This window comes from Canis aureus, chromosome 6 (genome assembly GCF_053574225.1).
Source record: "Canis aureus isolate CA01 chromosome 6, VMU_Caureus_v.1.0, whole genome shotgun sequence".
Lineage (NCBI taxonomy): Eukaryota > Metazoa > Chordata > Mammalia > Carnivora > Canidae > Canis > Canis aureus.
The window spans coordinates 63,898,150-63,921,609 of NC_135616.1; the positions used below are offsets into that span (position 1 = coordinate 63,898,150).

At 42.8% G+C, this 23,460-nt stretch overlaps 1 protein-coding gene and 1 long non-coding RNA gene across 4 annotated transcripts in view; one reads left to right on the plus strand and one right to left on the minus strand.

Moving 5' to 3' along the window:
- The window catches only part of RGL1 (ral guanine nucleotide dissociation stimulator like 1), a 248,494-nt gene that overhangs the window by 12,072 nt on the left and 212,962 nt on the right, over positions 1–23,460 (minus strand). For all 3 annotated transcript variants that reach the window (XM_077901969.1, XM_077901966.1, XM_077901968.1), the window contains 7 exons: positions 21,338–21,422; positions 16,334–16,423; positions 14,418–14,504; positions 12,848–12,880; positions 10,716–10,837; positions 8,126–8,215; positions 1,680–1,866 (listed from right to left, as the gene is read on the minus strand). In XM_077901969.1, coding sequence (XP_077758095.1) covers positions 1,680–1,866; positions 8,126–8,215; positions 10,716–10,837; positions 12,848–12,880; positions 14,418–14,504; positions 16,334–16,423; positions 21,338–21,422 — 694 coding nt within the window. The remainder of the gene's footprint in view (positions 1–1,679; positions 1,867–8,125; positions 8,216–10,715; positions 10,838–12,847; positions 12,881–14,417; positions 14,505–16,333; positions 16,424–21,337; positions 21,423–23,460) is intronic.
- LOC144316259 (uncharacterized) lies at positions 11,702–15,096 on the plus strand. Its single transcript, XR_013382113.1, has 3 exons — positions 11,702–12,118; positions 12,469–12,708; positions 14,890–15,096. It is a non-coding gene; the product is annotated as an uncharacterized LOC144316259 (long non-coding RNA).

The window sequence follows — 23,460 nt, forward strand, 5'->3', positions numbered from 1 at the left end:
TACAGCAAGAGGTGTGCAAGTGACACACACTGGGCTTCTGAGTAGTTTTCAAAGACATGATCTGGACCTATGCACACATCCAATGCACTGCCAGCAGTGAAGATGTTTCCATCTCTCTTCCTGGACAGGGAGAAATCCCAAAAAGATGCATGCAATAGCCCTACTCTCACTTTTGTATGATGTCTACCATCAGAAGAGGGGGCTACAAAGCACAAGAACTTGTCAACAGGTGAATAATGAGACTTCACTCCAGATTTTAACAAGTTCAACGCTGTATGTCAAGTCATGAAGAATGATTACATCTCTGGTTTAGGAAATATGCTCAAGAAAATAAGGAACAGATTCATAGGTATTTATAGAGCTTTTCTTTCAACATTTGGAGGATGTGTCTCTGGATTTCCAAGTAGAAAGGGAAGAAATCCAGCAGGGGCAGCACCTGAGACATCTCAGCCTGATGAGTCCTGATCCTGGATTGGTTACACTGTGACAAGGTCACTTGAGAGTTCCCATACTGTTGTTGTTTGCAACACAATGTGAAACTGTACACTAACCCCCTTATAGAATGGCAGATATGAACAATGGAGGAGTTCTTACCTCCAACAGTCCACCTCATTGGCCTATGCATAGGCTAAGGGGTCAACAGTCTCTCCCACAGCAGGTCTGGCTGCCCCAAGTCTCCCCCCCAAATGGTGCAAGTTCTAGTCATGTCACACTTGAAATCTCTGACTCAAGCTTCTTGATCAACAGATTGAAGCAGATGTGTACAGAAGATTAAGACAAATCTTGTTTCCTTTTTCTTTATAAAGCCATGGAAAACGGAAACTCTCTATGAGAATTCTTTTATCACCTCTTATTAGTTTCTCTTTTCTGGGACACAGCAGATTTGGTAATCGATACCAATTCCTTATTCTCCTCAGCATCCATGCCCTTTGCCCTGTGACTCCACAGTTCCTCCTATTAGAAGGAGTTCCCTGCCTCATTTATTTATCTGAGATTTGGCCACATGATTTGCTTTGGTCAGTTAATTGTTGGTGGTTATGATCAAAGTAGAGGCTTGATACATACTTGTAGGGTTGGGCTTGCTCTCCTGCTCATTTGTCTTAACATACTAATAGCATGACCTGGATAGCCTCATTACTCCAAGAAGAATGAGAGGCAGATAGAGCAGACCTGGACCAAATCCATGGCCTTGTGCCAAGGCCAGCCTACATCAACCAACCTGCAGGCACACAAGAGAATAGGGGTTGTTGTTTTAAGTCACTGAGTTTAGGAGTCGTTTCCTATGTAAGATTCTGTGGTAAAAAGCATGTAAGACAAGGTATGACACCAAGAGCCTAACACATCTCTGCCTCTTGACTTTTTACTCCTTCTAAGAAAGTCCTATGCCTACTTAATAAAGTATACTCATGTCACAGGCCACAATCTTTCAGTCACCATTGGATGTGGGTCCAGAACAATATTTCAAAGGCCAGATGAATAAACCAACATGCTTATTGTTTTTAGACCAGTTTCTATAAGGAATAGGTCCTCTGATTGAACTCTGCTTTGACAGCTCTTATAAACATGACTTTCAAAATACTGTAGAGTGATAAACTTGAAAACAGACATCCTCATGTGGCAAACACTAAACTCCATCAGGTATTTAGATTAGGAATTGTGGGAAGGGAATAAGCATATACCTTTTTTTGAGGCTCATCAGGTGTGTCCATGGGAGTGATACAGCCCTCCTCAGCCTCTGAGTGGTTTGACTCGCAGGATGACACACTGACGGAGTCCATGCTTTCGCCAGAGCTCCCACTGGCAGTGGACTTGGGCTGCTCTTTGGTGGGAGTGCTACTGGTAATAATGTCCGACCCCAGAAACAGTCTGGAAAAAACATAATGACAGGCATTTGGGCTCTTACAAATCTGGAATCTATGATTAAGCAAATATTTTGTGTTAAATAACCCCTTAGCTATTTTGTCAATCTTGCATTTTCCATTATTGGAAAATGTTTCCTATAAAGTGTCTAACATCACAGGAAACATCTTATCCAAATAGGTAATTTTCAACCTCAAAGAACACACAGATCGATTAGCTGAATGAGAGGCCATATTAATCTGAGGTCCTTCTAGGTCAATGGTTCTCCATTTTTTAACATGCTGTAGACCACTCTGGTAGGATCAAAATACCATCATCACATCCCTATCACTTCCCACCATAAAATGAGCTACGCATGAGGCTAAGGAAGAAGGCTGGCACTACTTAGGCCAAGAAACCAAGGAGGAAAACTTCTGTCTCCAACAATCCGGTGAACTTACAGTAAGCTAACTGCTTTGTTATAAAACAACTAGAAAAGAAACATTAAAAACGTTTTTAAAGTTGAGCTTGCAAGACAGTAAGGAAAATCCCTACAGGTCATAAATGAAAAGAGAACTGAAAACCAGAAGCAATGTGAGTTAATTCTGCAGCTGCTTTGGATGCAGAGTGGGAAGTACCAATCTTGGTAAACTAGGGATACAGGTTTTAACACAGACACAGACCCAAAGATGAGGGCTTCTGTTTATGTAAGGTGGGGAGTTGAAACCAAAACTCCTTATGCAGAACCAAGACCCTCAAAGGGCTGTACCCATGTAAAAAGATGGGCTAGAAAAATATCTTCCTACTGGCACAGGAAGGCAACGAGGAAGCTTATCTGACTTGGCCTGAGCTTGGGTGAAAGAAAAATGTCTCCCCTGAAATCATGTGTGATCTTGGCCAGCATCTCACTCATATTTGCTACCTATGTGACCTAGGAAGTAGGAACTCTCAGACCAGTAATACTTGTGCAAACTAGAATTAGAAAAAGAAAATCTTTCTGGAGGAATATACCTTCAAATCAGGATGAAGAGGATTTTCTGATAAGGATGAGTTCATAATACAAAATTACAAAATACACCTAAGGAAATATTCCACACAAAGAGAGTCAAACAAGCGTAACAAACAGGAGGTTTAGACTCCTGAGGACTTCAGAACTTCTGACCTACAAGACTTGTCAGAAAAAAACCCTAATAATTTAGTCATTAATTTGACAAATATTTGAGTGTCTACCATGGGCCAGGGTATAAAATAAATATGCTTAAGATATTAAAGACATAAGAAAAGAAATTGAAAACAAGAGTTAAGAACAAGATCCTGACAAAAGAACAGGAAGACAATTTGAAAAATAAAATTCACTTCTAGAGTGAAAAATATAGTGACTTAAATGAAACTTGGTGGAAAGATTAAATAAACGTTGAAGAGAAAAATTGGAACAAGATGACAGATCTGATGAAAATCTTCAGAAATCAGCATCAAAATATAGAGACACAGAAATAAGAAAGGTTAACAAAAGGCATGGAGACTGGAATAAGAAATGCTGACATATGTGTAAGAAGAGAAGACAATTGGGAGAATGGAAGAGTGACCTTATCTGAGAAGATTCCAGAACTAATGAATCCTCAGACCCAAGAAGTATGTCTTGAATAGAATAAATAAGACTCAATCCTCACTTTAACTATCTAATGGTATATCAGACAAAAGTAGTTCTTAAAAGCAACAAGGGGGGGGCATAATACAAAGGAATAGTAAGTAAACAAATACCAGACATCTCAAAAACAACAACAGAAGTCAGAAGAGAGGGAATAATGTCTTCAAAGTGCTGAGTGAAATGAATGGTCCTCCTTGAATCCTTTTTATTTTATTAAGATTTTATTTATCATGAGAGACACACAGAGTGAGGCAGAGACACAAGCAGAGGGAGAAGCAGGCTCCATGCAGGGAGCCTGACGCGGGACTCAATCCCGGGTCTCCAGGATCATGCCCTGGGCTGAAGGTGGTGCTAAACTGCTGAGCCACCTGGGCTGCCCTCCTCCTTGAATTCTATACCCAGCTAACAGAATTCGGAGAGTGAGCACCAAATAAAGATGTTCTCAGACAGAGACGGAGAGGGTTTACATTAATAGATGACATGGAAAGGAGTAAAAGGAGGGAGAGATAAGAGGCAAGAAGGAAAGGCATGTAAAGAAATTAGCAAATGCAGCCAACCCCAAACAAAGCACTGACTGTATAAAACAACAGTAGAAACAATAGTAGAAAAGTAGCTTCATTTTTCATTAACTATTTCAGGAATTACATGATCAAATTCTAAGACCTGAAGCACATCTTTGTTCTGCTTCATCTCTACCCCACCACCTCTTGCCCCGTTTTCTATGTTGTCTCCTTTCTGGGACCTCCAAGCACTACTGGGCCAAAGGGGAAAGAGCTAAACTCTGATCACAATTCACAGGAGAAAAAATGACGCCGCTGTTGTACTCCTCCATGAATTATGAGGAGAAGACCTTTGAAGGCTGTGGACTCGTGGTCCTCGGCCCATCTTCTGAGAGTCTGGCTTAGAATGAAATTGTTCAAAGGGTAAATAAAAAAGGTTCTTCCATTTGTATAAATCTCTGAGGTCAATTCTGCTTTGTAAAGGTTAATTCTGGCGCAATAGTAGGCATCTCCAACCTTCAGACCAAGCACACCTTCCACTAAGGCCCCCCAAATTCTTTCCAGACTCTTTGGAAAATGGGTCATTAAATGTGAGGAGGGCAGAAAGTACATTTTACACATTTTTTAAAATGCCAAGATCACAAAACATTTTGGGAATCGATAGGTATACAAACTCCTTTATATGTACAAGAAATATGATGAGTGGCAATGTGGCCTGTTTTATTCACGATAAATGTTCAAACTCAACTGGAGACACCAAAGGTTAAACTCAAGCATCTTGGCAAGATTTCACCAAGGAGACATGTATTTGATGTCTACCCACTTTATGCAGGACACTGCACCGTGACAATCCTGCTTCTTCTGGTTTCATGTGAACGTCCCTTCATTCACATGCCAGAGTTGGTGCAGAAAGAGGACCCAGGGGTGCTAGAGTCCCCAGCACAATACATATGGACAGCTACGCTGGAGAAGGTAGTGGGAAGTAGTTACGTAAAAATGTGTCTGCAGTGGCTACTGCCTACGGATGGGGAAGGAAAAGCAAGAGAGCAAAAATACTAGCACTTAGGATTGGATCTACCTGTGCAGACCTCTGACTGTCATAGCAGGTCCAGAAATTTCTAATTATTTCTGATGCAGAGGACCACCAAGATGCCTGGCATTCCTTGACTACCTTGTCAGGGAGCCTGAGTCCCTGTGTAGGTACCAATCTTAGCAGCTGACAAGACTTGGTCAGGCCCTGGGGTTATCTCAAAAGAGAGATCATTCTCCTCCATGATTGCAATGAGGAAAAGATAGCAAGATACTATGGAAAATTCTATAGGAGTCAATCTACAAGCTCATAAATCTAGAGTTCAGGAGGGCCCAGTTAGGCATCTAAACAGAGAGAGGTCTGGCAAGAGATCAAGATTACCTTTAAAATGCTTTCTATACAATCACACGGCCCAAAGTCATCTTCACATGTCACCTGATATCAGGTGGAAGCCCAAGCTGCTTCTATAAGTGGGACATCATGCCATCACACCCAGTAAGGACTTTCATATGTCACATCGGGGAATATGGCAATATCCAAGTTCATGTGCCACGCCTGCTTCTATGTCCCACTGTGATTCACTGAGGTAGGTGGATAGACAGTGCTGGAAAGCATCAAAAACCCACAGAAACAGTCAGAATCCTGACCCCCTCCCCCCCCCCCAAAAAAAAAGATTCAAAAAGACAGTAGCAGAAAGTTGTTTCTTAAAAAAATAATGGTAGCTTTCCAGGTACCCTCTGAGAGCGAGGCAGCATTTGAGGAGTGTGACAACCCCACCAGTCCTAAAACAACCCATTGAGATGGACATGACGGTCCCTTTCTCACAAACGATGACACAGACACATAAGTTCACAGAGCAGATAAGTGGTGGAGTTGGGGTCTATTAGGTCAGTATGGCTCCCAAGCTACCCTGCTACAAAAACCTGTTCAATATTCCCTAATCACTGTGCTTGCTTGTCCCTGGCCAACACCCACTGGGACACCCAAAAGATCAGACACAGGAACAGGTCTTCAAAGGGAAGAGCAAATTGACTAATCAAATGACAATCCTTGCTTCCTTGCACTGACTTCTTGAAGCCTTCATTGGGTTCATTAGTCTGATGTCCCTCAGAGTCTAATGTCTAAGAGATCAACTTGGTGACATAGACTCGGCCCCTTGAGGCTCTTCTGTAAAAATGGCTACCGTGAAAGCACAGGTTCTTATTAAGCTACCAGTTTCTCATTCTTCCCTCCCACCCTCTGCACCCTGTCCCTCCCTTCTCTTCTCCCTCCTCCACTGTTTACCTACTGCTCCAATCTTTCCTTCCTCTCTCCCTCAGAAAGTATTTTTCCCACAGGCAATATGGCAAGAAGGTTACAAGTTTGGCTCCATGGCCAAACCCTGGGTTTGAATCCAGATCTTCCAATAACTAACACACTGGTTCCCCTCTCTGTGCCTTACTTTCCTGGTTTATAAAGTTGGTATAACAGTAGGACCTACCACTTAGGCTATTTTGTGGATTGGATGAGGTGTGTTGTTCTTAAAATGGTGTTGGCACATGGCCCGATTTATTCTTTTGATAAATATTAATTATCTACTGTGTGCCAGGCATAGATAAACTGTAGGTTTTGGGGATATAGCAATGAACAAAAAACAGATGTACACACCTGCCTTCGTGGAGTCTGCATTCTAGATAATAAACAGATACACACAACCTACAGTATGTCAGGTGGAGGTAAAGGCAATGGAGAAATTCAAAGCAGGTGCAGGTGAGAGAGGGTGCCATGGGCAGGTAAGGTGGATATGTTATGGTATTAAATAAGGTGGTCAGGGGAAGGCTCACTGAGAAGGTGACATTTCAACAAACCTCTGAAGGGAGTGAGGAGTGAGTCATTTGGCTATCTGGGGAACAGTGCTCTAAGCAGAAGAAATGGCACGCCTAGCATATTGGGAGAGGTCTGGGTGGCTGGAATGCAGAGTATAGTGAGCCGGGAAAGATCAGGACAGACAGGTATGGGATGGGCAGGCAGGGCTGGGACAACACTGCAGGTCCTGAAGAGTCCTGAGGGCCACTGTAAGGACTCCTGCTTTCACTCAAAGGGAGACAGGTATCATGAAGTTAGCTGTGGAGTGTCTTGCCCGCCTGGCACTGAGTAGGGCACACAGCCATGCGTATGTTCCACTGTAGGAAAGAGCCAGTATGACTGAGAGGGATAGGGGTGGGCAGAAGCATCAGAGAGAGAAAAAAAATAAATAAATAAATAAATAAATAAATAAATAAATAAACAAACAAACAAACAAGCAAGCAAGCAAGCAAGCATCAGAGAGGGTGCTTTCTCAGGATGTAACACTGTTGCCTGCATCTGAAGGAGCCAGCCACAGAGAACGAGCATGCCAGGCCAAAGAAACATCATGCGCAAAGGCCCTGAAGCAGGAGCAAGCCTGGGGCAGTTGGTGGATGGCTGCAAGATTGGCATGGCTGGATTCTGGTGAACAAGGGGGAAGGCTGCATTGAGGGGAAGGTGGCCAAGAAGACTGCAGGAAGGTCATGAAAGTCCTCCTAAGCAAGGCTAAGGAGTCTGGGTGCTATTTTCAAATAAAACCATTAAAGGGGGACGCCTGGGTGGCTCAGTGGTTGAGCATCTGCCTTTGGCTCCAGGCGTGATCCCACGGTCCCAGGATCGAGTCCTGCATCAGGCTCCCCGCATGGAGCCTGCTTCTCCCTCTGCCTGTATCTCTGCCTCTCTCTCTGCATCTCTCATGAATAAATAAATGAAATATTAAAAAAAAAACCATGAGAGGCTTTTTTAAGCAAGGAAGTGGTATAATCTGGTGAACGTTTTAAGAGGTTACCAGACTATTTGGTGGAGAATGCGCTGTTGAGGCAAGGCTGGGGCCAAAGCCGATACGGCCGTTGGGAGAGTCGGTCCAGGCTGGGAGATGATGGTGCTTTGTACCAGAGAGAACAGTGCAGAAGGAGGAAGAGATTCAGAAAGTTCACGACAGAAGGTCAACCCCTCAATCAGGGAGGGAACTGCTCTTCACTTTTGTCCTGGCTCAGGGCCTCGGTATTAAATACCCTTCCTCTCTCTGACTCTCGGGCCCCAAGATCCCCGGGCGACACTCACAGACTGAGCCTCTTCACCATGCTCTTGCGCGGCTTGGGCGAGGTGGCGCTGGCATCAGCAGCTGCTTCGATCTCACAGGACAGGGCATAGCTGGGGAAGAGGAGGGAGCTCGTGAGGTCAGAGCTTGAGAATGAAGAACAGGCTGAAATTCACACGATTTGCCGATTTTGTTTTAGAGGAAGTCTCTGATCATTAAAAGAGTAAAGATGTATATACCATGTTGTTCCACCACCAGCGTCAGAGCGGATGGACTGAATGACCAGATTCTACAAATTTACACATGTGCCCCCTGCTCTAATCCCCAGACGGAGACCCTTTGGTGCCACATGCCTCAAAAGAGGGATTTGTGCACTTTGGCAGCATCAAAGGCCGACTCCACTCTGTTTCCTGATCATTCTCATCCCACTACTAAGCCAGGGAGAGAATGATTTCTTGTCTGCTACCTCCCTTCATTACTCTGTGTGTGGGGGGCACATGTGCTCAACTTCCTATCTAGGAGAAATGAAAGAAGAGACTTTTGCAAACTGTTTAATCTTGAGTGAACAGACATAGGCAGTTATATTATTGGTAAAGATATTTGAATAGGATTTTTAATTGCCAAAACATCCTAAATTTAAAATGCTCCAAGTTCAGACATCTACCTGCCAGGCAGAAATAACTTCCATAAGCACAAGAGGGATTTAGAGCTGACTTGAAATGTCTTTTATGAAAGCTCATAACTCTAACTAATAGATGTATTTGGCTCTGGGTAGGTGTGGAAGGGTAAGTGTGTTGACTAATAGCTTAAGCTGTTAATTATGTGTACTTTTTTTTTTAAATCTAAAGCTATGTCCAGGTGTTTGCTCATGTGTGGGTATTCATTGATAAAGGAATTTTCCAAATATTAACTTAAGCTCTAGAGGTGGTGGTAAATAGGAAGAAAAAAATGGGATATATTTAGCAAGATTCCTCTAACCATTAAAAAGTCAATTTTTACAATTAACAAAATTTTAATTATTACAGCTAATACTGTGAGCCTAGACTCTCTGATTCCAAACACCAGCCATGGTATGCATGTCCCATTTGTGAGAAGGATGTACATCTAGAGAGAAAGTTAACTCATAGAAACCGATCATCAGACCAGAAATGTAAGGTGAGGCAGTAACTGCTTTATTTTCTACATGGTAAAGATAAAAATTTTTACCAACTAATGAGTACTAAAACACAGGTTTTGTTTTAATGTAATAGGACCAATCTACTCTGGGATTTAAAAAAAGAGCTCTGAAATCATCTATCTTCTGAGGGAACTGAGGCTTACAGAGGTTATATGATTTGCCCCCACATTATACAACAGCCTTGAGAGCTTAGATTGTAGAGTCAAGAAGACTAAATTCTATCACTAACTAGTTCAGTTACTCTCTGAATCTCAATTTCCTCATTGGCAAAATTCGTATTTTGCTGTCAATTTTGCTCTCCCTGATGATAAACTTTCAAGGAAATCCCCTGGTCTATGGCAGGGGTTAGCAAATATTTTCTGTAAAGGACCAGATGGCAAATATTTTAGGCTTTGCAGGCTATATGGTCTCTCTTCCAACTACTTAACTGTCTTTAAAGCATGAAAGCAACCATAAATAAGATGTAAATGAATGGGCTGTATTCCAATAAAACTTTATTTATGGATTCTAAAACTTGAATGTCAAATAACTGTTCCATGTTACAATCCTCTTTTTTTTTTTTTCCAACCATTTAAAAATATAAAACATGTGGTGGGCTGGATATGGTCTGTAGACTCTAATCTGCTGGACCATGGGACAGACTACGTCCCTTCTGGGCGGACATTCAAGGCACTGGAGTTAATGTACTTTTGCTTGCTTGTCAATCATGATTTTGAAATCTGTCCCATCCACAACAGAGTTCTGTTCTTCCAGATGCCAACCACTTCAAGCCACCAAGCTGTTGTTCATGTTCTTCCCTCTGTCTGGAATGTTCTTCTCCAGTTCTCCTGGTGAAATCCTGTTTCTCCTTTGCAGCCTAACCCAAACGTTCACACCTTACTGATTATCTTCCCTACTTCCCCCGTCCTTGGCCAAATTGTTTCTGCCTATAGATCCTATAGCACTTTAGTTACCTGCCCCACCCCCCCATATTTCAATTCTTCATGAGTCTGTCTCTCCTTCCCAAATGCAAGCTCCTTGGAAATTGGTACCAATTAACAAAAATGACAAACGTGGTGACGATGGGGTGGTAGTGGTGGTGGTGACGATGAGGATGGTGATCAGCACTTAAACAATGCTTTTCCAAATAGGACTTCATTTGATCCTCACAAACATTTTATAGAGAGTATCCTGAAGATAATGAAGAATATGTAATATGTGACTTGCTCAAGATTTTAAAGATCAATAAATGGTAGAGCAAGAATCTGAAAGCACATCTTCTGATGCCATCAATTCAGCCTTTCCTGCTATACCATTACCCTTTGAAAACTGAGGATCTAGAATCTAGTAGCTTCTCACTAAATAGCTGCTGAATAAATGGCCAAATAAGGAAAAGGAGATAGTGTTCCTCTCTCCAACACCATAGCTCCACCCTGATGGGCAATATGTGGACCTACCTCTCCTCCTCTGTTAGAAGCTGCTGCCTCTGGAACCACTGGATGAACTTTGGGTCTGGTGTCATACAATAGCTGTTGCAGGCAGACTGCAAGAGCTTTATCTGGGCAATCACTTCAAATTCCTACAGCAGACAGAACACCAAAAGAGAGTAAATAATAAGGCCAACCAAATGTATCTTTTTTCAGTATGAAGACACAACACAATTAAAATAAACAATGGCAAAAACCAATGAGGAGGACTCGAAGTACTGTCTTTCTTAGAAATAAAAGAACTGAATAACTTAACAATTCTAACTCTGAATCTCTGAGGTCTTTGTATGCTTGTCAATCCTCCCTTCTCCTTGAAAAAGCAATTTATATGACCAAAAACAGGCTAGCAGAGCAACCCAAACTAGTTATTATTGAAAGCCACAGTGGCTTCCTTTTTTATGTTTTCATTCTAGGGATAGAAAATTTATTTTTTTTAAAGCTGCATACTTCTAAGGTATATTTTAAATTTCCATTTCTATTTCCTAAAAGATAAAGAAAAAAATTACTGTAAGTCAGGAAGCTCTGAAGTGCCCCATCCTCATCTTCTTCAATCCTGACCCCACAGTAAATAAGTTTTGGTAGAGATGAATATGTAAGCATTCTAGGGCCTCATAAACTTGAATGTTTGGATTTCCCGAATCCTTGGGTTTTTACAACTCCAGTAAATCCTGTAACTAAATCTTTTAAAGCTCATGAGAGAAGCAAGTACATAATTATGTCCAAAATTATTTATACTTCTTTAGATGTTTCAATAAAGTTTTTTTTTAAAGCAGCAAAGAGTGTAAGCTTTAGCTTTAGGTTTTATACTCAAATTTTCCCAAAGTCTTAAAAGGAAAGAGAGTACCAGCCAGGGTTATTCTGAAGTTAAAGGACAAAGATGGGTAACTCTGGAGGCCAATGAGTGAATTTGTTTCATCATCACAGGACATGACAGAAGAAACTCAACAATGGGCAGGTTCTATGGGCATCACCTTCCCATCCAATGACTTCAGCTCTTGGTCTCAATATCCTCAAGAAATATCTATCATCATGCTAGAGAAGAAAGTATTTGTCTATGTTAGCATATCTTGCTACTAACGAGCTCAGTTTGATTGGTTCCCAAAGTTTTGGTTTTAACTCAATTGTCATTTCCTCCTGGAAGTTTCCCTGACCCCACAAATTGGGGTTAGATTCCCCTCCTACATCTTCCTGTGATACTCACTACTTCTGCTCAGCAGGCCTTATCAGCTGTACTTGCCTACCTTCCTCCTGGACTGTGACGTTTCTGAGGGCAGGGAGCAGCAGGCTTTCTCTACAGCGATTCTCAAACCTATCAGAGTGCTTAGCCCATGTGAGGCATGCCATCAATATTTGAGGAATGAAAGAGTGAATGAGTGAGTAAGGTTCCTTACTCTTGAGTGCTATGGGGTGCAGGCATTCCTTTGCTCATTAAGTTTCCTTTGTATCATTTAAGTACCTATTGAAACACACCATTTTTACACTAAAACTACAGCAAAATTTCAAAGCTCTGTTTTCTCTTTTTGTGCTGTGCAAAACCATCCACTGTCCTCACCACAGAAAAATTCAGAACACCAAAAGAGAACACCTTCCCATGCTGACAGGAAAGGAATTATCCACATATAACAGTGAACACCCTTTCCTCTCCATCTTTATTAACTCTTCATCATCTTTACTAACTCTTCCATATGTCATTTACTCTTTCAAAACCCCTATTCCTCCATAGGATGAACCTGGTGTTGCCGAGGCTGACTACAAGGAAGAGAAGAGGAGGGGTGAGGAAAGAAATGTGGGCTTTGCAGCAGCAGGACAGATCTCATCCCTGCTCCACTACCAGGCAACCCTCAGTCCCGTTATCCTGTCTCTCTCGGGGCAAGTTTCCATACCTGGGAATCGAGGTAGATAAAAACTATTTCATGGCACTCTGGAGGAGAAGTACACAGGATTGCACAAGGCACAACTGCATGTAAGTGCTTGATAAATGTCAATTCTTTTTTTTCTTTTTTTGCCTCTATAAAAAAAGCCTAAGTCCTTGCTTCATTTTTTTTTTTTTTTCATGCTCAGGTGAAATAAAATGGAACACTACAGCCAAGGCCTCTACTTACCCTTCTCCTTTTCTCAAAGTTTATCAGCCCACCCTGAAATGAAAAATTAATAAATAGTGTCAAACCAAGCTACTTTGAAATACAGCCCCTTTACTACATCTCATAAAAATATGTCAGAGGGATGATAAAGTCACAATTATTAATGACACTGCAATTACAGCTGCTATGTAGAAGAGTAGCACCATTTGCTTCATGAAAAATACTATTTTAATTATAACAGGACAGGATAGGCGGACAGCCTTCTTATAAGATGTCCAAAACCAACTAAAATAGTCATGATAAGGAAGTTACGATTCAGAATCCAAGTACATTTCATAGCCAGTTAGGGCAAACGCTCGAGTAAATGTTCCACTTTATTTCTTAACCAAAAAGCAACAAAAACAGATGGTCATTGACTCATCCTGGAAACCAAATTGTCAATGGTTTATCAAAAGGGAAGTGGCTTCTACATAGCCTTGTGAAAAGTTAAGTTTCAATTCTTCATCCCCCAGCTCCTGTTCTCAGTAGGCTGAATTTAACTTCTAAATCATTGGTCACTCCCCGCAAAATTCCCCAGTGCTAATGAATGTTTCCTGAGATAAGCTGAGACAGGGGATGTGAAGAGACAGAGCTGGGGAAATGCAAAACATGAGCACACCCACAACATTATGATGAGCTTGGAGGTAGGTTCGGAGGTAGGTTCATGCAGAAGGGCTACTAGGCCTGCTAACTCTCATAGAGGAAAAGTAGACTCATGGCACGTTGACAGCCAGGGAGGTGACGGAAACTTAGATATACAGCAATCCTTACATCTCATTTCAAATGTCAAATTTCCTCTCCACTTAATAGATTTTTTAAGATTTTATTTATTTATTCATGACAGAGAGAGATAGACAGACACACAGGCAGAGGGAGAAGCTGACTCCATACAGGGCGCCCGACGTGGGACTCGATCTGGGGTATCCAGGATCACGCCCTGGGCCTAAGGCGGCGCTAAACCGCTGAGCCACCCAGGCTGCCCCTCTCCACTTAATATTTGATTACAGCTACTAACTCATAGCTTAAATTTCACTTCTCTTCCCACAGAGAGGGAAAGAACACACACAGGAGAGAAAGCACAAGAGTGCCTCAGGGCAGGTGACTATATGAACAAAGGAAAGAGTAATTAAATATCCAGATCTGACCACCTCTCTACCCTACCAAGGAGACGGTTAGGGCGAATCACCTCCTCAGCCCTACCTGCCGAAGTGCTCCTCTAGGACTTTCTCAAACCCACTCCTTCACTCCTGCCCTCCCCACCCCCTGCCCTCCCAACCCCCATCACTCCTGCCCTCCCCACCCCCACACATGGAACTCGCTGTACCCTCCCTTCATCTCTCGCTGCACTTCTGTTTGAATTCCTAGTATTTCCACAGTCCCTGCAGCTTTGATATACAGCTTCCACTGGCTTGTGAGCCACTATTGGTGTTACTCTTCCTTGTATTTGGCACAGCACCTGACACAGTGCTGTGTAAATAATGGGCCCTCAACAGACACTGATAAAATCAATTTCTCCCTTGGGCATCCAAGTCGCCACCTGCATACAACTCACCTCAATGTAGTCCTGAAGAGCCGTGTCAAGCATGGTGAGGTCAGTCAGGAAGGTGCCCAGGTAGGGCACAGTTCCCTGCATCACACCCTGAGGAGCAAGCACAGCAAAACAGACATTAAGAAAAAGTTGAAGGGTTTCGATAGCCTCCACGCTGGAGCAAATGTACCTACTGCTGGCTAAACTGGGCAAGATCCCATTCACAGATGAAAGCAGCAACCTCTGAACGGCCAGGTAAGCCTTGACAACATCTGGAGAAAATGAAGGACCGTTCAAGACCATTAGTGTCATCCTCCACAACTGAAATTTTTAAAATTGTTAAAAAGGATGGGAATTCCGTTATCACCTAATCTCTAACTTCGAAAGTTAGGAAAACAGGCCTCAAAGCCAGGAGAGCATACAAGTTATGTTCAAGAGTGTTCACAGAGGATTCATATTTTGCTTACAGTTTCAAGCGATGCCTGTTCTCTTTCAGAGTGTGCGGATACTCCTGGTGGTTTGGAGCGGCCTCACCAGTGGTAAAGGTGGGTGACTGTACACTGAGGAAGAGTGTGACCCACAAGAGCATGGGATGTCACTTATTAAAATGGCCTCTTGGGTGGCTCAGTTGGTTAAGCAACTGCCTTTGGCTCAGATCATGATCTCAGTGGTCCTGTAACTCCACAATAAAAAGTTTGGTTTTTAAAAATTGTCCCTTGGAAATGAAGGCTGAATCACTTCAGCTGCAGGTATATACATGGTATTAATTTCATAAAACTTTCTTTGAGATCATCTCAATTCTCCATAAGGCCACTGAGGTACTAGCCTTTCTAAAGAGAAAATAAAAAGTGGCTGCCATGGATACCTTCTCCTCACTTCCATTCAGGCACTTGGGAAATTCTGGAAGGAAACAGAATCCCAGCCAGGGCAGGCCCAGGTTGTTCAATGTGAGGTTGGCTGTCTCCTTGCCCAGAGCTGACTGGAGAGGTTCACCCCGAGGACTCACTCTCAGGGGCAGTTTGTCCTCCTCTGTTATGTGCACAAGGTCTCATCCTGAACTAAAATAATCTTTTTTTTTTTTAGCAGCTATTTTTAACTTGTCTTTGAACAACCAAAGAAAGTCTGAAATGCTGTAAAATGTTTTATCAGCTTTATGGCACAGAAGAGTCCTATCATTCAAAAACAACATTTGTGATTTATGTCCAGCCTTCCAAAGAAGGAGAAAATCCTCCCAAAACGAGGATAAGGAGATATAGAGGTTGCCAGTGTCTAATCCCCTCTCTGGTTTTCCCCCTTCCATGCTAAAAGGAGAATTTTTGAAATAAAGCCTTAAGATAATGCTAAAGATAGTAACTATCTTTCAGTCTTAAGGAGGGAGGTATGTCCTTTGAGTATGGAAAAATGAGGTTTGGTTAGTCCTTGGGATTAGTATGGGGAGCTGGAAAATGGACAGAGGTTTTCAAACAAATGAAAAGATCTTCCAGTACACAGACCAAGTCCTCCTGGGAGCAGACACCCTTTCCTCAGCACCCATGTCCTAGGCCACCATGCACCCAAAGTTGACTTCAGTAGGCATTCCCAGGAGGTCTCAAGGCCCCGGGGCAGCAGCTCCTAAGGGCAGGAGTTCATGGAGGAGGACAGTAAGAGAGAAGGAAGTCTCCCTACTGCAGATTTTGCTCCCTACCTCGAGAAGAAAGAATATTCCAGAGAACGCTATGATTTGTGACTGTTAGTGTTGATTTCCCACTGGATCAAATGGGAGTGATGATATGTCTCCTATAGACCTGCCAGGGCTGCTGAGAATAAATGAAGGATGGAGAATGTTCTTGGAAGCAGGGGTGCCCTGCAGATGGAATGTGTCAGTGCCATGCAGAAGCCCCGCCACCCAGACAGGGCTGCTTTCTGTTGGGTTCTCAGAAAAGACTGAGGGCCCAACATACCATGTCCTTCTGGAGCTGAAGCCTCCTCTGAGTCCGCTTCTGGTTTTCTTTCACACTGCTGTCCAGGTTTGCAAATTTTGAGGTTCCTTCCTAAGAAACAGAAACACACACACAGATGGAGAGCGGCACCACAAACAAGCAAAGGGGCATGGAGGGTCAGGTCCGGAACCTCTGCACAACTGCCTGGATGCCATGCAAAACCAAGAGGCCTCCAGCAGGCTCTGGGCTCAATTATGTAAACATTTGGCTGGCTCGTCGCAAGAGGTCTATTTGCAATAAGGTCTGGTGGCCTCGGATGATCCTGTCCCCTCTACCCCTTTCTAAGGGGAACCCCTGATTAAGTGATAAAAATCAATGGTCAATACGAGGCCAGCAGTTCCCAGAACCGGAGGCAATTTTTATATATCCCAAATTTCACCCAGAATAATCACATGCCCTGGAAATGAAGACCTCTTCCTCAGTACATTTTGTGATTTCTTGATCTTGGCCTGAAATACATGTGCCAGCATTCTGGGAGAGAAAAAGGGACTCTTTCTGGGGACTCTTTCTGTGGTATTTCTCAGCTAAATGAAACTTTTATACCGGAAGTTTTCTGAGGAAGTCCAATATTGTGCAGCAGCACTAATCTATGAAAGCCAGACCGTCACCTCTTTTTTCTCCTCGTTTTCCTCCCTGGTCCTCCTAGGTTGCTTTTCTCAGGTTTGGAACTCCTACAAGGTAATCCTTCCTCCTGGCACCTGAGGACGGGCAGCTACCCTTCCTCTGCTCCTGCCAAACTCTTCAACGATGATGACTAAACTCCCGCCTGCTGATGGAACACAGTGTGTTGGGTTCTGTGGTTTCGGGGTCTTGTTAAGTTCTCATTTTCCAGGAAGTATATGAATGGGAGGCAAATTTCACAATCTGGATGGGGGATACGCGTTCCAGTAGCTTCCTCCATCAGTCTCGCTGGGATTTATGATGTGACCATAGCATGTGACCTTCCCCGACCACACACAGGAGTGTGTGTCTTTTGCAGACTTGGCCTTCCCGATGGCAACGAGGCATCAATATCTTCCAGCATTCATCAGCCTTAACCTGGGTCCAGAACCCACCGTGACTCATGATCTATTTTAACTCTACTACAAAGGGTGATAAGGAGCAATATTGTTTAATGACTCCTGCCTATAGTTTCTCCCGGGGATGAAGGAAAGTGCCATTTACCATGTGAGGTGGTGGTGAGTTCTCCCAAATTCTTAAGAATTCGCTAGAAGTGAGAAAATACTTCTGTCTGGAATGAAAGCAAATGGCCATGCCTTTCCTATGTGGATCCCTCTGGTTCCCTTCCAGTTCTTGATCATTGGCAGAGGTATCAGGTGTGGAAGTTATTGAAGGTATCTCTAAAGTTCTTAGGAAGGATTTCTGAAGTTTAAAAGGCTCCAGAGAGCCACAGACCAGCAGAGATGGAAAGCCACAGACCTCCATATCACTCAGGACAGCCTCCTCACTGGGAGGCCGGTAAAGACCTGAGGTGAGCGTGAGCAAGCCTGCGGATTTCATGACTTCATGATTTCAAGAGACTGAGACTCCAATCCTGACTGGGCAACTGAAGAGACAGGCTGGTGCCAGTTCTCCCAGATGAGATGTCAAACGAAAATCCATCAGTGTCAATTTTCTCCTTCCTTGGCCCTAAGTCTTCTGCTCTGCAGCTCTCATACCACCAATTCCTTGAAACCCCTTGGAACTTTTCACAGGTATGCTGATGGCATTGGTCTGGTTCCTTTCTTCGGACTCCTTTGCTGGCCATGCTCATACTCATGGTGTCTTTTCTTCTGCCAAAGTCACCTTCATGTTTTTCACCACATTCACATCTTTGGAAATGCCATCCTTCATGACTGCCTCTGTTTAGATGAATTTCAAATCATTCCCTCTCCTTCCACCAACCTCCTGCTCCTCTCTCTCTCTTTCTCTTCCCTTTCTCTCCCTAGTGAAAATTTCTCCCCTGAGTCCCACCTTCTATCTCTATCCTTGGCAGAGTTCTTATCTATCCTGTTTCTGGGCCTCTTCTACTAGGATGTATAGAGGCGCTGAATTCTTCTCAATCAATGTTAGGTACATTATCACCCAGAAGTTGTTAATGGTAACTCTCTGAATGGACCTTCAGAGTCTCCTGCTCCCACCCTGGCCTGAGTGCATGTTGGAGCTTCACTACATATACATTTCCATTACAGCCAAATTGTTGGGCTGTTCTCAGAGTTGTTTTTATCAATTCCACCAGGGAGAGTTCTCACTAAAAGTCCCAAGAACAGGGATGATTTGGTGGCGTTCTGCTTTCCTGCTGTTTTAAAATTTATGGATTCTACAGTTCACCAGCTCTGAGTTACTTAAGTTTGAGAAATCATAATCAAACCTGTTTGAGATACAAACAGGTTTAAGATAATCTTTGAGAAAAATAAAAACATTTTCCCCCAACATTAAAATGAAAATCTTAGGTTTTTGCTAATTGTTATGTTGCCTCAGCCATAATATCATAAAGGTGGATCATTACATCTACCCAGAGGTGGAAGAAAAGATCAGTGTTTAAGACTAAGATCACGCAATGGTAAATCAGGTTAAGTCCAAGAATGGTATATTAGAAACAGAGGCCAGCAATTTTTCCCAGGGGTTTTTTCGAGAACCTAATAAGTACCTTGATTTCATTTTTTTCTTTTTTACAACCATGCTGAGAATTAAGGCTCAGAATTATATGAAGAATGATATATACTTCACATGAAGAATGATCAACAAAGGTGACTGGAAAGGGACCTACATATACATATGGCCTGCCCAAAACATTACAACATCGTTAATGATAATGCACAGACCACAGGAATTCATAGCCAAGTTTTTCATTTCTTTGGGATTTGAGCCATGTATAAGAAATTTAACTTCGAGCACGAGGGCCAACTTCTACATTTAAGAAAGGTTTATGGGACCTTTAATGTCTAGATATGGCTTTGCTTCTAAGGTTTCGGCCAGAACACTGCCACCAGGCAATGAGCTGCACAGCATTCAATTTATCTACGTTGGAAGGATGACTCAGAGCTATTGGGATTTGAATGTGTGGCTCCGGTTTGTCTAGCTTTGTGTTCCTTACAGGGAGACCACTAAGCCATCTCCTTCCAGCCAGACGAGTTTCCATTTAAAGTCTACAAATCCAGGGGGATGTGAAGCAGGGAGTAACATGATCTCAGCAAGCACTGGTTAGCATGCCATTAATCAGGTAGGCCAAATCCAGAGTCAGATGTCAGCATAAACTGCCTTGCTCATATCACCTAGTCCTAGGAGGGCAAAGAGTGGGCAGGGTCTCAATGTCACATGACTATTAAGGCCCACCAATTCATGCAAACATATTTTCTGAACACTTGCTGCATCCCAGGCACTGTGTCAGGCATTAGGGATTGAACAGTGAGAAAACAAATCCAGTTCCTTCCTGTAAGAGGCTTACAGGCCAGCAAGGAGGCAGGCTGAGTACCCAGCAGAGCCCACGATGAGACATGCAGGAAGAGCAGGACTTAGGAGGACACCCAGTCAAGAAGACCATAACAGAGGCCCTTACGGGAATGACAAATCTAGCAGGTACCAGGTGGGTACCTTTTCTTAGTGACCCCACCTTCACTGGACTTTCATCCCCACTCTGTGCCTGTCCTAAGCTTGCATATGTAGTGCATACTTTACTTAACTTGCATTTGTTGTGCATACTTTGGCTTCATGTGCACAAGGCATGCCAAATACTAAAAATACATTTATTTGCATAGCGCTTTCAAATATTTTATCTTAGTCAATCTTCAAAACAATTCTATGAGGTCAGTGGGCTAAATACTATTATTATCTCCAACTTGCAGCAAAAGAGACTAAGGACAAGGATCATATCCTCTCATTGCCCAGTTCAGGGCTATGGTAGTGCATATCCTATGATTTTAGAATTGTCTTCTTCTCTACCATCACCCCCCTGACACAAGATGTAATCTCTTTAAGATCGGAGACTGCCTTCAGCGTGGGTGTACCTCTGACATCTAGCACATTGTGAACACTCAATCAACAGTTGCTCAATTACGGATTTACCTTGTCCGTGAAGTTTTCTCAGATCTACACTGTCCCCTACTCCCAAGTGGCCAAAAGAAATAGTTTTATGCCTACATGATACAAGCACAGGTTTTAGAGTCTTGCCAGGTAGGGTTCACATTCTAGCTCCACGACCTACCAGGTGTGTGATTTAAGACATAGTACTTACCTCTCCAAGTCCTGGCTATCTGCAAAACAAGGATGATAAAATCTACTTTATAGGAAGGCTGCGAAGATAGTACCTGGCCTATGTTTCCCTCTGATGACCATTCACTACCTGTTATTTGTACCTTTATTGACTACTTATTCTCATTTCGTCCTACATCCACCAGCCAGAGGGTGAATTCTTGAAGACAGGTTCTGCGTTTATCATCTTCATGTTCCTAGAGGCCGCTCCAATGCTTTACAGATACCGGACATTCAAAAAATGTCTCGAGAAGTAAAATCAACCAAGCTACACTTTTACCTGCCTTTAGTTCAGAAGTCAGCACTCACTTGGCATTCAATAAATATTGCTGATGGACCATGCAACTTGGTCCAAGTAAAGGATGTGCAATTGCAGGCTTGGCCTCTGTCATTCTAGAAGAAGTTTTGCTGAGAAGGAATATTCCAGGGCCTCTCGCCCACCAAGCCACCAGCACTTGGTGTCTGCAGCGTGGCTCGTTAAAGAGATATGCTCAATGAGCACAAGTTTCACAATCTGGTTGTGTAACCGTGAAACCGAGGAGCTGGACATTCAGTTTTCTCAGCCCCGAGCTTCTCAGATTTGGCCCAAAAAAAACAAAAATTCTGTCTTCTAAGTCACTGCAGGCTTTCTCCTGGGACAGGCAGGAAAGTAGGGAGCCATTAAGCCACTCTTGCCTTAACTGGGTTCCAGAGCCATCAGCAATGCAACCCAGCATCTCCCCACAACTGCCTCACCTTCATGAGAAGTTCCCGGCTGGTCAAATGGTTATTATGGTCTGAGAAGATATCTGAAAGTTCTTCAAACATCAGCATCCGGTCCCTGTGAGAGGGAAGAAAAAAATATGAACAAATAAAGGAGTCTGTGGAAGCCCTACACCTTCAGCCCTGCTGCCCTCAGTTACTGTGTCTACAGAGAGATTGTACTGAGCTCAAGATCAGTGGGTGACAGGACCACAGAGGAGGACAATGACTTTATTCATCCAGGCTAGGTGGTTTTTTGTTTTGTTTTGTTTTGTTTTGTTTTTTTAAAGGTACACATGGTCACCTATGTGAAGAGAGGGATTTTTCTATCTGTGCATGTTATAATCGTAAGAAAGAATTATTAAATTGGGACATCAAGTTGCTCCATTGGGATGTGTTCTTAAAAAAAAAAAATCTATCTTAGCAATACACAGAGCCCTGTGGGGCCTGAGAAATCATGTTAGCCAGTCCCCTCATTTAGAGATGAAGATGGCAGGGTCAGGAATTTGCTGATGTTTCCATTACTAAGTGTTGAGAATGGCAGGTGCAGAAGCCAAATTTCCTAAGTCACAGGCCTGGGCTCTCAAATTGAAATCAGAGTAGATGGAAGCAGAATGGGCTCTGGTTTGGGAAGTGGGTTCAAATCCCCACTGCCATTCCCTCCCCAAATGCTTTCAGGCCAACTGCCTAATGTTCCTGAGCTTCCATTTTCTTACCTATACAACAGAAATACTAGGAGTCCTCTTGAGGGACCGCAGTAAAGTCAGCAGGATCATATCCCTAAGCACCTACTCGGCCCTGTCCCTTCTGGAGGCCTGCCCCTCTCCATGGGCCTCAGGCTTTTCTCTCAGCCCTCTATGGTTACTGAGTGGAGGACACTGAAGGCAGAGAGTTAATGGAGCCATATCATTCTACATGCAGCATGTCATGATCACAAGAAAGTCATTATTAAGTTATCTGTTTTACAATGAGGGTGATATTATTCTTGTAATAAAGAAAACCAGTAAAGATATTTGTATTTTGGAAAAAATAGTTAGGAACTTAATTACATGTGGGCCTAAATAAAGGGAAATAAACAGATGTATTCTCTGTCCTCTGAAGGTAGTTAGCATAAAGGATTACAGGGAAGGTGATAACCACATAAGGTATCTTAACCCTGTCCCTTGAATTTAGCAATGAAAAATATAGAAAGCTGATATGAAAGTGTCTTCTCTAGGAACTATGACACTTCTATAGCATCCCTGCTAAAACATGAACTGACCAACTAAGAAACAAACCAGACACTCACATTGTACAGAATGTGGCTTTGAGGTTTGTTTTGAGGTGAATAGTTTAAAAAGCCAGCTGGAAGGATGGACCTCATATGGTAACCAAAAGATTAAGATACAACCCCACTAATTTTTTTCCTTGTGTTTCAGCCTCACATTTGCTGTGAGGAAGAAATCTTTGGCTGGCTAAGTGACTTTCCACAGTATGCTATTTATCAACCACAAAGAAAGATAGGATTACCTGTCATTGCAATCAGAGAAGGCTGCAATCAAGCACAGGAGGTATTTTTTTTTTTTTTTTTTTTTTTTTTAGCACCTGACCATCCCTTTGTTTTTGTTTTTGATACCAGGGCTGGGGAGTACCGATGAAGGGAAGGAGAGGGGTCTGAGTTATTGAGGATGAGGAGTCTGTATGCATCTGATTTTCCCACTGTATTTCACCACGGTCTACCATCTAATGATTTCATATGACCCATATCTTTCATAAGATTTATATGCAAAGGAGAAACCAATCAACTCGTCTTTCTTTCACATCAGAGTCAGCTTGATTTTTCAAACTAATGAAGAGGAGAAAGAACTTAAGAATAAGTGGTAATAAAAAAAATTGCACTAGACTTTGAAAAACCTATCTGCCAGATTTTCTCCTAATAGATAACAGTGTTGTAAATAGAGCATGAGCTTTGGAGTCTCCAAGTGGCTAAGGCTCCTACAGCATCGTAACACCAGACATTACGATCAGCCACTTCCAGTTGTTTTCTACTGACTCATCAAAGCCTTATGTAATAAATAATTTGACTTCCCCCAAGTAGACATTCTGCTGATTGAGAATATGAGCCCATTGGTATGCAA